The 17,680-nt window shown below is 42.3% G+C and overlaps 2 protein-coding genes across 2 annotated transcripts in view; one reads left to right on the top strand and one right to left on the bottom strand.

Moving 5' to 3' along the window:
• Positions 1-10,296, top strand: part of LOC118564982 (probable E3 ubiquitin-protein ligase HECTD4) — a 45,684-nt gene extending 35,388 nt beyond the window's left edge. Inside the window, exons 66-76 of the mRNA XM_036144492.1 lie at positions 872-995; positions 2,157-2,347; positions 2,841-2,987; positions 3,389-3,508; positions 4,096-4,251; positions 4,370-4,473; positions 6,227-6,448; positions 6,724-6,890; positions 6,984-7,179; positions 7,361-7,583; positions 8,467-10,296. Of these exons, the coding sequence (XP_036000385.1) occupies positions 872-995; positions 2,157-2,347; positions 2,841-2,987; positions 3,389-3,508; positions 4,096-4,251; positions 4,370-4,473; positions 6,227-6,448; positions 6,724-6,890; positions 6,984-7,179; positions 7,361-7,583; positions 8,467-8,603 (1,787 nt within the window). The 3' untranslated portion in view covers positions 8,604-10,296. The remainder of the gene's footprint in view (positions 1-871; positions 996-2,156; positions 2,348-2,840; positions 2,988-3,388; positions 3,509-4,095; positions 4,252-4,369; positions 4,474-6,226; positions 6,449-6,723; positions 6,891-6,983; positions 7,180-7,360; positions 7,584-8,466) is intronic.
• A 1,014-nt stretch (positions 10,297-11,310) lies between these two features.
• Positions 11,311-16,316, bottom strand: LOC118564981 (L-serine dehydratase/L-threonine deaminase-like). The gene is made up of 8 exons (XM_036144491.1): positions 16,207-16,316; positions 15,908-16,064; positions 15,731-15,770; positions 14,920-15,059; positions 14,599-14,690; positions 13,196-13,423; positions 12,967-13,091; positions 11,311-11,899 (listed from the first exon to the last, which is right to left on the bottom strand). Exons 2-8 carry the CDS (start codon positions 16,058-16,060, stop codon positions 11,706-11,708), a joined length of 972 nt encoding a protein of 323 aa, XP_036000384.1. The 5' UTR covers positions 16,061-16,064; positions 16,207-16,316; the 3' UTR covers positions 11,311-11,705.
• Between the last annotated feature and the right edge of the window lie 1,364 nt (positions 16,317-17,680).

Genomic DNA, 17,680 nt, shown 5'->3' with positions numbered 1-17,680 from the left:
TTGTCTGCTTATTACAGTTTTGAATCCAAATCAGCTTTGTGTGCACAATCAAGACATTAGGCTTCAGTAACAGTGTTTCTTGGCATACACGTTTTTTTGAACGTTTGTATTTATGAACAGCAGCATGTACGGTTGGGAATTTTTAATAAAATTAGAATCAGGTTAAGAGCAAAAGTGGCTTCATACAACTAGGAATTAGATTTTTGTTCCTCTTTGCTCTCTATAAAGCCACTTAAGTACTTTTTACTGATGTCTGCTCTAAACAGCTGGAAGCCCAACATCAGAAGTGCGCAGTCGGAGATGTGTTCGCCGAGCAGGTTTCAGTTAAGCAGAAAGCAGTAGATCTGCAGAAGCCAGAGTTTCTGGTGCCTAAAAGGAGCAGCTCGTCTGTCTTGTTCACTAGTTTGCGGACATTCGCCTGGTGGATAGACGGAAGTGGAAAACGCAGGCATGCTCATCAGGTTTTGACGGCAGGGAATGTTTTCCACGTCTGCCTCTCCGGTAAAGCTCACAGAGAGCTGCTGCTCTACCAAGCAGACTCTCAGAAAAACTCTGATTTGATAAAAACTAGAGGAACACTGCCCAGAGAGGACTGCCAGACTCTTGGGATGTTGCTCTCTGCTGACAGTGACTGCAGTATAGCAGCAAATTACTCTCCGAATACACAAAATGCCAGCAGGCATAGTACCGAAGCAGCCATCCATGGTGCCATCTTTAATCTCTTCAACTTACAAAAGCATTATATCTGACACAAATGATTTTTTTTTGCTGTCATTTAAGTTATTAAAATGTATGAAAGGGTGTAAACTATTGTAAAATAAAAATTCTGATTTAACACAACGGTTTCTAATCTCTTTTGCTTCTTGTTTAGCCCCAGAGGAGAAGTACCTGACGCTGGAAGGCTTCCATAAATTTGCTGTTGATCGGGCAAAGCAGGACATCCGCAGTGTGTGGAGAGCCATCTTGGCTTGTGGTTATGACCTCCATTTTGAAAGGTGAGGCTTGAAGAATCACGGCCACACAATGCCCTAACCTAGTTACCATCACACATGGACAGATCTTCTCGAAAGGGTTGCTGTTTGGTCTTTGCAAAATAACTTTGTACTGAATAAAAAAGCCAGCCAAATTATCAGACTCTCTAAAAAAAAGTAACACAAATGTTATTTATTGTCAGCAGGGTTGTTGCGCTCCACATATAATCAGATTCCAGTGTAGCAGCAGGACATCTGTCCATGCTAGAATAAGAACTGATCAGAACAAAAATTAAGACATGTTGTATGAGCAAAGATAAGAACAGCATTCAATATATTTCTTTTAGCCACGAGTGGTTAATTGTTTATATACCAGGTTTTTAGCCTGAAAGGATCTGAAGCACAAAATCAGCATTACACTTAAGGCTGGACTATATGAAAAAAGCATATTGGTAAAATAGAAATCATATTCATCGATATTGATAATTATCAACAAATTCAAAACATATATTTTAACTGCAGCCCTGGGCTTTTTTGCTGTTGCTTAGACTTATACAACTTTATTTGTCATTTTGTATGCATAGAGTGCGTACAGAACGAAAATTCGTTGCATACAGCTTGTAAATTGCAGTAAAATTTAAATACAGTACAATGTGCAGCAGTGATTTCAAAGTAAACAATTTAAATGTAGACAATGCAGGAGAAGTCACAGTGTACAGGTGAGTATTTTTTAAAAACCATTTGTATGTGCAGAATTCATTGTGCAAAGGCATTTGTGCAAGAATACAGCTTGTAATTTACAGTAGATTTAAAATACAGTATAAGGTGCAGCCCTGAATTTAAAAGTAAAGCATTTGAAATGTAAACAATGCAGGAGAAAGTCACAGTGTACAGGTGAGTATTTAAAAAAAAAAAACATTTGTATGTACAGAATTTGATTGTGCTTAGCAACCTATTTTTAGATAAGAACACACAAACAGTGGAATCAGACTCAACGTTTTACCAAAACTGCAAGTATTTAAAAAAGAAAAAAAGACCGCGTGCTCTCTGAGGTCTTTGAAGGGGGTTGTGGGTTCAGTTCCAGTGTCCTCCTGCCACATGTTGGTGTACTCCTGCGCAAGGCACTTAACCCCAAGTTTGTATAAAGCAGGAAGTGTCTTTTACTGAACTGGTCTTCATTTTTAGGTGCACATGCATAGACACCCGCCATGCCCAGAAGGCCTGTAGAAAGTGGAACTTGGAGATGGATGTGGCTTTGGTCCAGTATATCAACAGACTGTGTCGTCACCTGGCCATCACTCCAGCCAGACTGCACCCCCACGAAGTCTACCTGGACCCCAGCGATGCTGCGGACCCTCGGGTGGCCTGTCTGCTCAGTAAGCATGCTGCCTGCTTCTTGTTGTCGATGTGAAACAATCGACAACAACAATTTTAATTTTGACCAATTGTTTGTTTGTTTTTTTACTTGTAATAATTTTAAAGCAAAAAGTACTGCAGGTTCTATGATAGAGGTAGGAGTTTTAAATCCTACAGAAAAATACGATTAAAAGATTAAACCCTTTTATTATGCTTTAAATCATGTCTCTAACCTTTTATCTGAATGTTATGTGATTTAAAAGTGCATCAAAGTCCAAGTGGTTTTGGTTGATGTGTTTTTAGATTTAAAAAAAAAAGGTAGGCATTCTTAGGATTGATGCATTTAATGAACAAGCAAAATTTGAGCTGCCAAGCCCCGATCGGAGGGCATCCAGTGAAAATGATCAGTCTGGTTGAATCATCTCTAGAACTGATCTCTCCACCGTTCCTCATATTTACCCACTTTTTCTATGTCCCTCAGCTTTAACTCTGTCTATAATTTAATGTACGCAGATGTGCCTGTGGAGAGCCTGCGCCTGCGCTTCGCTTTGCTGCAGTCCCTCAACAACACCCTGGAGAGTTTCTTTCTGCCACTGGTGGAGCTGAGGCAGACGCACACATATCAGAACAGTATTGCAGTGCTTATGTGCGAGGCAAAAGGTGAGCGGGACCTCAGAACAAATCTAGCAGGTATCCAAACATTTACATGAGACGCTGTAGTCTAAGGAGTTTAAGCCAGCTGGACTACATGCAAATAAACACTTTTGTTTTGCACTGTACGGTGTTAACTAGGGAGAAGAAATCTCTTGTGCCTGTGTTTTTTGAACAATGATGGCCGTTTTATTTTTTTTTATAAAATTACGTCCACAAAATGCAGAAGAAAGTTTTGAGCAATGCCTTATTCGTGTCAATTATGCTAATAGTTTCAAGTTGCGGATATTTAATTTTAGAAAATATTTTTTTTATTATTTTTTCAGAACAAAGAAAGTGTGACCTTTTGTACATTTATGTATAATTTTGTTTTATTAACAAACCTCCATCGCTGCACCTGCTTCTGACAGGTCTGATCTTCTACGACACCAAGGTCACCGTAATGAACCGAGTGTTGAACGCTACGGTGCAGCGTACAGCCGACCACGCCGCTCCAGAGATTACGCTGGACCCTCTGGAGATCGTTGGAGGTAGACCCGCCTCTTTTTTTTTTTTCCCCCTTCCACTTAGCAAGACATTGTGTCAACATTTCTGGACATTGCATCACTTTTTTTACCTGACTCCGCCAGATAGATTTGCTCCGCATATCCATCTGGAAACCTTCCGTTGAAGTAATTTTGGGAAGGGGCGAAAATACTGGTTAGCTGATTGGCCTATGCTGGTGATAGACGGGCCAAATGAACCAATCAGATTCGTCGTCGCTCGTAACAGAGCGACGACGAAAACACAACCACAAGCCAAGCTACTCTTGCTGCTGCAGGTAAAGGCTCGTTAGCTCAGCAAAAAAAATACTCTGTAATTCCGATAAAACTTGCTCGATAGCCGCGCTAACGCTAGTTTCATCGGCTGAAGTCGCCATGTTCTTTAGACTGAACTGACGCGCTTCTCGTTGCGTCACAGCTCAACCCGCCTCAAAGCCAACGCTGATTGGACGTTCGTTTGGTGAACGGCTCCAAATTTTCTTTAACGGAGAGTAGCCAGACTGATCTGCGAGTGAAACCTTGAAAGCTCGCGAGATCAGGATGGTCTCACGAGGCTATCACTTTTTGCCCTTCAGGTGAAATCCGATCATCAGAAAACACGTACTTCTGCCAGGCGGCGCGGCAGCTCTCCTGCGTGCCGTCGTCCCAGCTCTGCGTGAAACTGGCCAGCGGAGGAGACCCGACGTACGCCTTCAACATCCGCTTCACCGGAGAAGAAGTTCATGGCACAAGTCGGTGTTTCTCCGTCGCTCTCTTTTTTAACACCCTGCTCCTGCTCTCACGTTATGTATTCATCACGGTTATTCTCTTAAATGCCTAACTGCAGTCGTGATAAATGTGTCTTTCCAGGCGGCTCTTTCAGACACTTTCTGTGGCAGGTGTGTAAGGAGTTACAGAGCTCGGCACTTTCCCTGCTGCTTCCTTGTCCCAGTGCTGCAGCCAACCGTAACAAGGTAACATTTCATTCAGCGTGGCTTTCATCTTCACAACAAAGCGTGTGGTAGTAAAAGCAATACCTTTTTATTCCCCTTACTAATAGATAAAACCATTAAAATGCCTGTTTCTGACAATTTTCTTACGTCTTAATTGCCGACGTGTTAGTACTTGTCTACACAATTACAAGTTACTTTCATTGTTACTTTGGGGGTCAAAAGCTGAAAAATGTGGAGCCCACTGCATTATATTAATGGATATAAATTAGTAAGGGAAGTTGCACCATTCATACACAGGGCAATCCAAAGTGCTTTGCAGGAAATGAAAAGAACAACAAAAGGTGCCTTGCTAAAGTATTAACCTCCGTTGGTATTTTGTTGTCTCACAATCTGGAATTAAAATGGATTGTTTTAGAGTTTGCACCATTATAACTACAGAAGATGCTTAGAAATTTGAAGATGTATTTCTATAGTGTGAAGTAAAAAAACAACAAATGAGACAAAATAGCAGAAGCCTTCAGTGTGCGTAACTGTTCGTTTCACTTCACCAACTTAGACTACTGTGTGCAGATCCATCACATAAAATAAGATTCAAAAACATTTAAATGACAGGTTGCAATGTAACAGCAATAGGTTAAAAAAAGCCATGGGGTGTGAATACTTTTGTGAGGCACTGTAGATGTTCAAAGCTGGTTGAGAACACTTGAAGCTTTATGTGCTTTGAAACGAAGTTCTACAAAGTATCGACTCCGGAGGCAGAATAAAAATATCTTTTCAGTTTTTTGTTGGATTTTTTTTTTTTACTTATTCTGAAAACTTGCTGGTGAAGATTCTCAGTCATCCAGATCATGGTCATTCCAAAGAAAGTAAAAAAACAAAGCAACTGGACTTGTTTTCCGTAGTTGAAGACGTTTCGCTTCCTCTCCAGGAAGCTTTCTCAATTCAAAAAGTCTGGAGTAATGATGAGTACCAAGCTTTATACTACTGCCAAACAAAGGCCTTGTAATGGCTTAACATGCAAATACAAGCGAAACAGGTCCACCCCTTAGTAATGGGCAGTCGTTAAAGCCATTAAGCCAGCAGATTGAACCAAAACTGGTCCACTCCTCTGTAACAAGGAGTCGTTAGGGTCGTTATTGGCCTGGCTTGCAGGAACTGTTTCTTTTTCCTTACATTTCACAGTTGAATAGAAAACCTTTTAACCAGTCTGTCTGCATCATTTGATGGACCTGACTTTATAAAGTGCCTTGAGATGACATGCAAATTACCTCTATGCAAATAAACAGAAATAAACCAAATTATGCTCTCCAATACTGTAGATCAGGGGTCACCAACCTTTTTGATACTAAGAGCTACTTTATTGGTACTGTGTCACACGAAGGGCTACCAGTACTGACCTTTGAACTAGAAGAGTCCAAGCTCACCTTAACTTAATATAAATAAATTTTCATGCTTTTGTCATTTTTAAATCTGTTAAATACAAGTATGAATAAAAAGGAAGAGCAACTGAATAAAATATTAATTTTATTCAGTTTTATTCAGTTGTTATTCAGTATTTATTGTATTTAAATGCAGCTCACTGGAGGGTTGTGCCATTTTTTTAGAACAGGCTTGAGGGCACCACATGTGGTCCTTGGGGGCGACCTGATGCTGGTGGGCACCATGTCGGTGACCCCTGCAGTAGATTGATGTTTGTGGCTGTGATGCTGCAAAATGTGAAAAGGTTAAAGTGAATGAAGGCATCCTGTCAGCCTTTCTTTGTTTTTATTTCCAGGGAAAGTACATCGTGACTCCCTGTCCTATCAGCTATGCAGAAGAACAGCTGTTGCACTTCTTTGGTCAGCTGCTAGGCATAGCCATCCGTGCTGATGTTCCCCTTCCTTTGGACCTGCTGGGATCTTTCTGGAAAGGCCTCGTCGGCGAGCCTCTCGACCCGGAGCAGGACCTGCAGGAGGCCGATGTGCTCACCTACAACTACGTCAAGAAATTTGAAAATGTGAGGGGTCTTAGTAGCACTTTCTCAGGCACTGCACGTCCGTTTCAAAATGTGTGCTTTGTGGATGTCATTTTAAATTTAGCGGAGCGATTCTATTATTGTGCTATTTCTGGTGTACTTCCAGCAGCAAATCTAATTCTGTGGAAAATGTGCATCTTGGGTAGAGTTCAACGACGAAACGGTTTAATTTTTTGGTAACATTGTCCCAGTGAACCCACCCCACAGATACCTTTATGTTCTTACAGTGCTTTTGAATGTTCTCCTCACCTCTTCAGGTAACTGATGAGAGCGAGCTGGAGGCCCTGTGCGCTGAGATCTCCTCCCAGCACCATTCAGGAGAAAGCCCAGACTCCCCCAGCCGGCCCTGCTGCACTTTTACTTACTTCACGATGACGGGCGAAGAGGTGGAGCTTTGTCCGGGAGGAAGCAGCCTCATCGTCAGGTACAGAGCAGCTCCTAAATATACCACCTAGCTTAAAAAAGCGCAGCCTCCAGCACATTTTGACTGGTTTTCCTTCCTCTTGGGGCCGTTAAGCTGGGAGAACAAGGACGTGTATGCGCGGGCGGTGAGGAGCCTCCGTCTCAGGGAGCTGGAGAACGTGGAGTGCATGACGGCGGTGCGCGCTGGACTTGGATCTATCATTCCTCTGCAGCTGCTTACCATGCTCAGCCCTCTGGAGATTGAACTGCGCACATGTGGCTTGCCTTACATTAACCTGGAGTTCCTCAAGGTGGCGTATTTATGTGTATATAAGTAAAATGTCTTTTTAGCTGCATCACAAGGTATGAGTGAGCATCTCCTACCTTTTCACTCTGGTTGTCTAATGGTTACTTTTCCGCCTAAAATCATGGTTTTAATCCCGTTTCTCAGTTTTAATCTCTCTAAACCATGCCCCCCCCTTTCCTGTGTAGGCTCACACCATGTACCAAGTAGGTCTGATGGAGACCGACCAGCACATCGAGTTCTTCTGGACCGCCCTGGAGATGTTCACTCAGGAAGAGCTCTGCAAGTTCATCAAGTTTGCCTGCAACCAGGAGCGCATCCCGTTCACCTGCCCGTGCAAAGACGGCGGTCCCGACACGGCCCACGTCCCCCCGTACCCCATGAAAATCGCCCCTCCTGATGGCGCTGCAGGTAATGGCCGCCATGCTCCCAGCGGGGGGGCGCTGGACGGACTCAAGCGCTCCTATCTGTGCGCCGCTTGTTCAGTATCAGTGCTGTTGGCGCAGAAATCGCTGATAGTGATTATAAAGCTTTTCGTCTGCTCACTTCAGATAGACTTTGAACGTAGGCTTTCTAAAGCTCCACTGTCTTTAAGTGGTTTTAGGAACACTAAACAGCTCCATGCTAGAAAACCAAATGCTCTTTTTTTTTTCCTGCCACTCGTTTTCTTTCACTGAAAGGTGGTGAAGGTTGAGTTTATCAAGTCATGTTTGATTGTTTATGATTACCACTGGAACGGTCTGGTTACAGAACCTTCCATACCCCTCCATCTTTCCACATTTTGTCACTTTAAAAGCTTAAACGTTTGTGTTTTCTGTGACACTAACCTAAAGTTGTACCTAATAATGTTGCTTGCAGATGTCATCGGCCCCTTCTCTAAGTCAGTACTTTGCAGAACCGCGTTTGGCCCGTTCCAGCTATCCTACTTTTCCATCACTGATGCGGTTACATCCTTTTGGTCTCATCTGAGCAGAGCACCTTTTTCTACATTTTTGTGAAAGGATTTGCTTCCACTTCATGAGCTTTTGCAGGACCTCCAATGGCCTTATTTTCAATATGCACAACTTTGTGTTGGTAAAATAAAGAAAATCCCAATAAATTACTATAATCTTTGTGGTTGAAAAGTGGCAGAATCTGAAAAGGTTGAAGGGTTCTGAATAATTTTCTGAGGCTGCGTGAAGTAAAACATGTCGCACAAAGCCGCCTCTGCGGCTCTATGGAATTAACAGGAGGGACGTCTTAGTTTGGTTTACATACATCTATATAATAAAAGACATTTGTGTTTCCTCTCCAGGTCAGCCTGACTCACGCTACATTCGAGTAGAAACATGCATGTTCATGGTGAAACTGCCACAGTACACTTCTTTGGACGTGATGCTGGAGAAGCTGCGCTACGCCATCCACTACCGCGAAGATCCTCTGAGCGGCTGAGGAGCCCACGCTCCCGAGCAGCAGGACCCCGGCATCTCACCGCCAACCTTCTGCCGCCCCCCCAGGATCTTCCTCTGAGACAGACCGCAGGCCGATGCTCTCTGCTTCACCAACGAGCAGCAAAGTTAAAACACTTTTATCCTGAAGGGAAATCAACATTTTCCTCCTGCGTTGCCACTTGCCTAAATTCTGCGTTTTGTTTCATTCAGGGAGGATGGTTTTAAATCAGCAGTGATGGCTGCAAATGATTCAGATTTTTTTGTTGCACTGAGATTGAGAAGGGCATTGAAGTGAAACAGCTGTGAAAGAGATTTTTATTCTTCTGTTCCTTTCCCCCTTTTTTTGAGCCAGCTCTGTAACTTTAACAAAGATCTACTAGCTACCTTTAGAACGGCACTTTACAGCTGGGTATCCTGTAGCTGAGGGTTCAGGAAGTGGGTTCTGCTGGAGTTTGCAAAGCCCTGGAGGCTAGCGTGAAGTCTCCGGTCTTCATGCTCGATGCTCCGACCCTGGCCTTTGTAATTTGACCCTCTGTTGCATGATGAGAACAAAATTGCTTTTCAAAGGTTTGATTGTGATCAGAAGGAATCTGCTGAATTGTCAGCTTGTCATCTACTGTAGGAGCAGTTGAGAACAAGTGCTATACAGGGCTTTATGTAGTATTACTGCCTGTTTGAATGATACGACCTGCTAAATGACAAACTAATTTAATGAGATGTACTCAGCTACATAGGCATAAAGAGTCTGGAGAGGGTTTTTCAGCCATGTAAAAAACTCATATTAATCTCTAAGTCATATTGAATTCATACACTGGATGAGTTGGTAGTAAATAAACTCCAGTTTTGCCTTTTACTTATTTATTTTTCATGACTGAAGATGGGCAGTTTCTTTTTATTTTACCCATAACCAAATGTTCTGCGGTGTAAAAAAAAAAAAAAAAACATTAATAATAATCTAGAAAAATGTAAATAGACTGAGGTAATGTTTGCTGGCAGTTTTTACTTGCTTCTTCTCTTCACCGTCTCATTTTTATTTTTAATTTTTATTTTGAGTGTCTGATTTTTATTTTGAGTTTGCACTACTCTTCCAAGAAAAGAATCTAAAACGGGCGAACTAGACAATGTCTGGTGGATTTCCAGTTTGTTGTGTTGCTACTTTTTAAAATGAATATTGGGGGAACCAGTAATCTTTATCACCATTGTCTTGTTCTCAGATGGTTTGAATTTCTTCTGCACATGGTGAAACGCGTTCTCTTGTGTGAGTAATATCGCCATTTTACTTTGAGAAAAACCACAGGATTGACTGCTGGCGCAGTGAAACTGCTTTTTTTTTTTTTTCATTGTTTTTTTCCTGCAGGATTTTGACTTTTTGGTTCGGCTCTTTCTAAAGGATGACGTGCCGCTGCTCTCTCTCTTTCTCTCTCTCTCTCTCTCTGACTTCTCCTCTCCTGGAGGGGTAACAATAGGTTACAAAAAGGACATATCCGTACAAAGAATTGTTGCGATGAAATGTGTGCTGTACATTTACTTGATATTTATTACAATTATTTATGGTTGCATTAACTTAACTTTTACTGTCTTACCTCTGCACATGAGAAACGTAACATATCTAAAATGGATTATACAGATGTAAAGATTTGAATGGCATTTGAGATTTCTGTGTCATAAAATAAAGAAACGTCTTCATGTACAAACAGTGCATCCAGCGTTTGCCCGCCGTTGTACGCCCCCATGCACGTTAGACAATGATTGTTAATCACGACAGCTTATCACCGCCACGCATGATTCGATGCCCTTTACAACATGCTTCCAACATGTGGACTGGTGACGCGGTCCGGTTGCGTCACTCCCCGCTGTAAAGCGCACACCTTCACGGAGCAGCGAGTCCCGGGCCAGGCCAGATCCAACTGGATCCTCATTCATGTTGTTTATGTCTTTATCAGCCCAAATGTTCTAGTTTTACCTTTTTGTCACGTTACAAACACAAAGTTCAGTGTATCTTATTGGGATTTTAGGCAACGGGTCAGCACAAAGTAGGTCGTAGATGGGAAATGGAAGAAAAAAGACCAAATAGAAAGCTGAAGTAATGCGGGCATTTGTATTCAGACCCTGCGAGCCGCTACACTGCAGACCCACCGTCCGCTGCGCTTTTAGCTTCAGGTATCGTGGGATGTATGTCCACCAGTTTTGCACCTGCTTTCTTGGAAAATAGCTTTTTAAAAAGCTGGTTTTCTTCCCTTTGCTTGACAAGAACTGCACTGAGGCTTTTGTTGTATCAGTTTCTGGCAGTGATGATGTGAAACCTCAAACCTGTTTAATTTAGTTTAGATGGTTGACCTAATTCACTCTTCAGCAGAAAGGGGTTTAAAAAAGTGCAAATGTGCAAAAGAGTTAAAGGTCTTCAATTTAGTTTGAAATTGTTAAGTTAAATACATTGAATCTCAACATGCTTTAACTTTAAATCGATAAACACAATTGTTAGACAAATACAGCTCATCAAAAGGAGTATGTTTTATTTATTTATTTAATTTTTTCTGTTTCCAAATTAAGCTGTGCCTCTGCAGCCTTGCACTGCTAGGCTACATAAATAAATAGGCCACACACGTCAGACAGAGAAGTGTGTGTGTGATAGTTGAAGCTTATGGTATGAGGAAGTAGACTGAGCAGCATTTTAAAGTTTAATATTCAGGAACAAGACGACCGAGAGATAAGAAAAACAAAGAAACGTTTATTAATCTTTTGAGTACAAATAAAAAAGCTAAACAACATTACACAGACGTTTTTACAAGCAAACAAAGATGTTTAAAACTAAATGCCAAGGCAGTGTGTCAGTTTTCCGCATCATACGTCCATACCTTTTTAAAAAAACGGAATTTTAGATCTTTAAACAAAAAAAAAAAAAAAAACACATTTGAATCTTTAAATAAAAAAAAATATTTGCACCATCCCACCGCAACATTTTAGTTGGTGTCAGCGCTCACAAGAGTTTTTCAGCCAGGAATGATTCGAACCAAGGAGCGCGTGAATAACGTTGTTTATGGACGGCTGATGGGCAGAGAGGCAGAAACAAAAAGGTCGGGAAGACCCGAGGTAGTCGGCGGCACTAGATCATGCCGAGCTGTTTCTTCAGCCTCTGGAGCTGCTCCATGCTGATGTTGTTGCCGCCGCACACAACCACCACCACGGGGCCCAGGGGCCGGGCCAGCTTGCCCTCGGCCTGCAGCCTTTTGATAACGTCACTGTACACGGCTGCCAGGGCCGCACCGCAGGCCGGCTCCACCAGGATCTTTTCATCGTCTGCAAGGAGAGGAAAACTGGGCAGATCAGTTCCACGGCTGAGTTATCCACTTAAAAACAGATACTCGCTTACGCTACAAAAAGAAATGTCACTGTCCAACTTTAAATCAGACAAAACCTTTCCTGTTTTAGCTCAATCAGGATTATTAAAATTATTTTTATTAGCTGCATGTCAGATTTTGGGAGAGAGAAAATTCTTTGAATTTAGAAGTGTGCAAGCATCTCCTTATTATCGTTTGGTGTGATTGCCTTTTAAACGCGAAGACTTGGGTCAAGCGATATTGGGTGTCCTTTCAAAGGTTTCTTCCAGTGGCTTACTGTAATTTTGGGCCATTTCTCCAGACAGAACTGATGGAGCAGAGTCAGGTTTTACACCCATTGTCCATTTGGAAGACCCACTGGACCATGTTGGTTCGTCACGTTTACCTATTGTTTTCCCCTCCAGATACACCACCGGTCAGAATGGCCAAACAGTTTTATCTTTAGATCCATTAGACCTGTCACCAAAAATAAAGTTCTTTGTACCTGAGTGCGTTGGCAAACTTTAATATGGCTTTTTTATGTTGCTTTTGGGTAATGGCTTCTTCCTCTCTGAGCGGCCTTTCAGCCCGTGTCAGTACATGATGATGGCACTTTCTAACCAGCCACCGCCTTTCTGAACATTATGATGTTTGTACTTCTATATAATTGCTTGTACCGATGAACATTTCTCCTGCAGGTACCTGAACAATCCTCCCTAAAGATGAACCAGGCTTAGGGGACGCCTACAGTTTTCTTCCCGGTTTCATTTGGTTCTCCTCCGACATCACAAATGCAAGAAGTGTTTTTAAGACCTTAAAAATACATCCACAGCAGCGCAATCATTTAACTCAATCACTGTAACAGGAGGCTACGAACCATGGCTTGGTAATCTTGCTGTATGTAAGCTTCTGACTTTGAAGAAACCAATAAAAATCGTCTCCCTCTTTATTCTGGAATTTAGCAGCTAAAAATATTTGTTGTCAATCCCAATTGATCTTAGACAGTAAACGTTGAGTCTGATTTAGTGACAGATAACTTTCACTCACCCAGAAAAAGTTCGACAGCTCTCACAGCCTCCTGGTCAGTGACCACTTGTGAGAAAACTGTGTGTTCGTCCACTAGCTTCATCGTCTGAGCAGACACCCTCACCAGGCCCAGTGTGGTTGCAACGCTGTGGTGCCAAGCATATCAGTTGGGTCAGGAGGAGAGGAAAAAAAAAAACCCCAAAAGGCATTGAAACCAGGAGATAACGTGACCGGTAAACCTGAGCAGTACCTCGTGATGGCAGGTAAAGTGACCAGCTCTCCTGCCTCCACGGCTGCGTTCAGGCTGTGCGCTCCCACGGTTTCCATGGCTACGATGGGCACGTCCGCCCAGCCGGCGCGGCGAAGTCCTTCCACCACTCCGTTCAGCAAGCCTCCACCTCCCACCGACAGCACGACGGCTCCAGGCTTCTCCTTCAGATCCTGCTCCAGCTCCTTCACCAAAGACGTGTGCCCTTCCCTTCACAGAGGAGGAGGACGCGGAGTTACACTCAGTGTGGGCAATCTGTGGAAACTGCTGCCAGATGGGTCTTTCTGTTTGCTGCTTTTGAAATACAAACTCCCCATCAGCTGCTCTAAAGACAAATAGTCTGCTTTTTTCCCTCTTTGTGTGAGACCTTCACAGGGATGTTTACAATGTGGTGTCTGAAAAGCTGGTAGTGTCAGCCGTGTGATATCTGAAAGGCCCGGCTCCCGTTAACGTACGGATGAGGGGAAATGATAAGACAGGTATTACTATCGGTCGTGAGCATGCTGCTCATTTCCAGACGGGTTGGACTTTGATTTGCATTTGTCCTGCAATAGCATTCAAACCCCCTTGAGACTTTTTTTCGCCCCCACATACTGCAAAACCGGAGGCTGAAAATTCAAAGGGTTTAATGTGGTCGACTAACACAGTGTATTAAAGTCTTAGGAAAATAAATACCTGACTTTTTGCAGTTAAAAATATGGCTACACTGCAAAAAGGGCACTAAAAGTAAGTAAAGTTTTCTTGATTTGTCCTTGATTTGAGCAGGTAAATAAGATGATCTGCCAACAGAATAAGTGTTTTACCCTTAAAATAAGATAATTAGATATACTGCACGTGCACTTGAAATAAGATGATGGAAAGGATGTATTCCTATTCCAAGTGTAAAAATATTATTCAATTGACAAATCATCTTATTTACCTTCTCAAACCAAGGACAACTACTAATTTCAAGAAAAAAATGTGCTTACTTTTAGTTCCCTTTTCGCAGTGTAAGCCAATAATTAGCAGAATGTTCTTTGAAAAATAGCTCAGACCATGCTTCACCTGGAGCAAGGTGGGTTCAGAGCAATGTTACGTTGTCCTCTCATTTGGCCAGAGCACCTTCAGCACTAAGTGAGATTGAAATTCAGTTTAGGACAATCTGATTAAACGGGGCTTAATTTAAATGCACAACCCTCTTTCAGTGTTTTTTTTTTTTAAATTAAAACTGTGTATCTTTTTTTCTTCCACTTCATCTTTTTGCACTGCTTTGTTTTGGTATCTTGCATCAGACTTGTGTATTTTGAGTTGTAGCATGACAAAAAAAAAAAAGAAAAAAAAGGAAAAGGCTCTGGATGTATGAGTGCTTTCACAAGGCGCTGCAGTAATGGCACACTTTGTCTCACCATATGAGCGGGTTGTCAAAGGGAGAGACGTATATCCAGCCCGGGTTGTTTGCCACGAGCTGCTGTCCATATTCAATGCTTTCATTCAGAGCCTGAAAAAGACAAGATGCAGCTTTGTTTTAAATTTCGAATCAGTGAAAATTGACAAAAGCCTTAAACATCTTGTTTTTATTGTTGTTACAGTGAACGTCGACTAGTTTCATCCCGTTTTGGTCATTCATCTCCTTCTGATAGGACCTGGTTTGCTTAAATGCAATACTTACACAGCGCTAGTCTAAAAACATGCCAGTAGTTGATCTGATCCCAGCGGAGGTGACGAACCTTTCCATGGACGACGACGTCTGCCCCCTCGTCCTTCAGCCTCTCCACCGTCTGCCTGGGGGTGACGCTCGGAACCACGATGGTTGCAGGAATCCCCAGCTGGCGTGCAGAGTAGGCAGCTGCCATGCCAGCGTTTCCTCCTGCAGGACGCCACCAATCCATCAGGCGCTCAGACAACAACAGAAGCAACAGTGACCGTCCTCACTGCAAAAACAAACTAAACTAAAAATAAGTTAAATTTTTCTTGAAATGAGTGTATTTGTACTTTATTTGGCTAGGTAAATAAGATAATCTGCCAATGGAATAAGATTTCTGCACTTAAACACTGCAAAAACGGATCTAAAAATAAGCAAAATGTTCTTAAACATAGTGTTTTTGTCCTTGATCTGAGCAGGTAAATATGATCATTTGCCAATGGAATGAGTATTTTGACCCCTAAATTAAGATAATTAGACATCATGCACTTGAAATAGGATGATGGAGATGAATTGTTCCTATTTTAAGTGCACAAATCTATTATTCTATTGGCATATCATCTTATTTACCTGCTCAAATCAAGGCCAGATACACTAATTTTAAGAAGATTTTACTTATTTTTAGTTCCGTTTTTGCAGTGAAATAGAAAGAACTCATCTCTATCATCTTATTTCAACTGCATTATATCTAATTATCTTATTTTAGGGGTAAAATTACTCTTTTCATTGGCAGATAATCTTATTTACCTGCTCAAATCAAGGACAAATACTGTCATTTCAAGAAACATTTACTTATTTTTAGTTCCCTTTTTGCAGTGCTTTAGTTGAGTGCTCACCTGAACAGCAGACGAATCTCTCACATCCTCGCTCTGCCCACTGAAAGAAAAAGCAACTCAGTCAAGCACCAGCTCACCACAGGCCTTGTGTTTGCGCTGCCTAAACCGGTCCATGCAGGTTCCTTTTGCACTGGTTCGTTGGGGCCGGCCACCAAAGAGCAGGAGGACATCACTTACTGTTTTGCAGAGGTGGCCGATGCCTCTGATCTTAAAGGAACCTGTCGGCTGGGACGAGTCCAGCTTGAGGTAGACAGAGGTGCCGGCCGCCTTGGTGAGAGCCAGGCTGTGCCTCACCGGAGTGGCCACGTGAAGAGGCTGCTGGGTCTTCATCTCACTGATCACAGAGGAGAAGACGAGGAGGGAGATGTTTTCATGAGGACAGAGGTGTACCATTGTGTATTGTTTAAGCCCACATGGGTGTGTGGCTCCTTTTTGATGCTTTCCCCCCTCCTCACTTTGAGCATGCATCGACTTACCAGACGCCGTCGGAGGATGTGGAATCAGGCCAGGTGGGAAGTTATCGACCCCTAACGCTCTTATTTCTGGCCTCCCCGTACGTAAAATGAATATATACCTTCTTTAAGGGTGGGCTTCCCAAAGGAGACACACCTCCGTCCAATCATCTGCAGGCATTCTGGCAGGCTGACCCCTCCCAGTCACCGCCAGGGCGGGATGGGGTGAAGATCAATGAGTTTACACCCAACACATTTTATCCCATTCTCTCAGGCTGCGGGCCACACTGCAAAAACGGATCTAAAAATAAGTAAAATCTTTTTAAAGTTAGTGTATTTATCCTTGATATCGGCAGGTAAATAAGATCATCTGCCAATGGAGTGAGTATTTTGACCCCTAAAATAAGATAATTAGACATCCTGCACTTGAAATAAGATGATGGAGATGAATTGTTCCTATTTTAGGTGCAAAAATCTTATTCCATTGGCAAATCATCTTATTTGCCTGCTCAAATCAAAGACAAATAGACTAATTTTAAGAACGTTTTACTTATTTCTAGTTCTGTTTTTGCAGTGCATTTGCCAGAAGCTGTCAGTATTTGGTGTATTAAATCGTATTTTCAAGAAATATAATTCACCCTGGCTTTGGTCATTGCCCAAAAACAGAGAAGCCAAACTTGTTGGAAATGATTTAACTTTAGTTTGAATCAGCGTAATCTTCAGCGCCTCACCTTTGGAGGAACCCTTGACGGTTTTACTCGCAAGCATTTGCATGTTGTCCCTCCTCTAAAGGAATTGTGCTCACAGCTGGCATTGCCAAAAGAGCTGAGACAATTTTAGCAGCTGCCAAAAGCAGGCTGTGGGCCGGCCCCGGGTGAGTGGACGGTTCAAACCTGAATGAGCCGGAGTTCAGGCTGATGGGCCCGACACAGGGCTGGAAAATCTGTCTACTTGGCGGGCTGAAAATATCCGTCCAAGCTGAAAGCAAATTTGTTTTAAACGTGATGCAAGCAGTACTGAGATTTACCCTGGCTTTTGCGGCTCTGTGTTTTTTTGTTGACATGGACTTGCGGTCGCCTTTTACCTGCCCTGGGACTAATTACACCCTCTTTTTAACATAGAATAGAAAAAAAAAAAGATTTGATCAAACTTTTTTAACCATGTAGATGTCACGTAATAAACGCTCCATTTAACCTAGCTCTTGAATGTTATATATGCTTATTATTTGTCTGACCTAATTTAACAAATACATCATTCTGTGTGAGAGAAAGTGACTTTATTATATTGGCCAGGAACAAATCTAAGGCTTGAAAAATAAATCAGCTTCAACACTTTGTTTATTTTTCTAAACCCAGCATGAAAATTATCAACATTTTGTGTTAAAGCTGAATGATTAAACAGAGCACGTATTTTTCAGTTTGTTGTCATACAGTACAGCCTTTTGCATTTTCTTCCAGATTCACATGACAGCACAGATAATTAAACCTTTAAGACCACA

The sequence above is a fragment of the Fundulus heteroclitus genome, chromosome 12 (assembly GCF_011125445.2).
Source record: "Fundulus heteroclitus isolate FHET01 chromosome 12, MU-UCD_Fhet_4.1, whole genome shotgun sequence".
In the NCBI taxonomy this organism is placed as follows: Eukaryota; Metazoa; Chordata; class Actinopteri; order Cyprinodontiformes; family Fundulidae; genus Fundulus; species Fundulus heteroclitus.
Note: the sequence above shows the minus strand (reverse complement) of the source record. Positions and strands in the feature narration are given on the sequence as shown.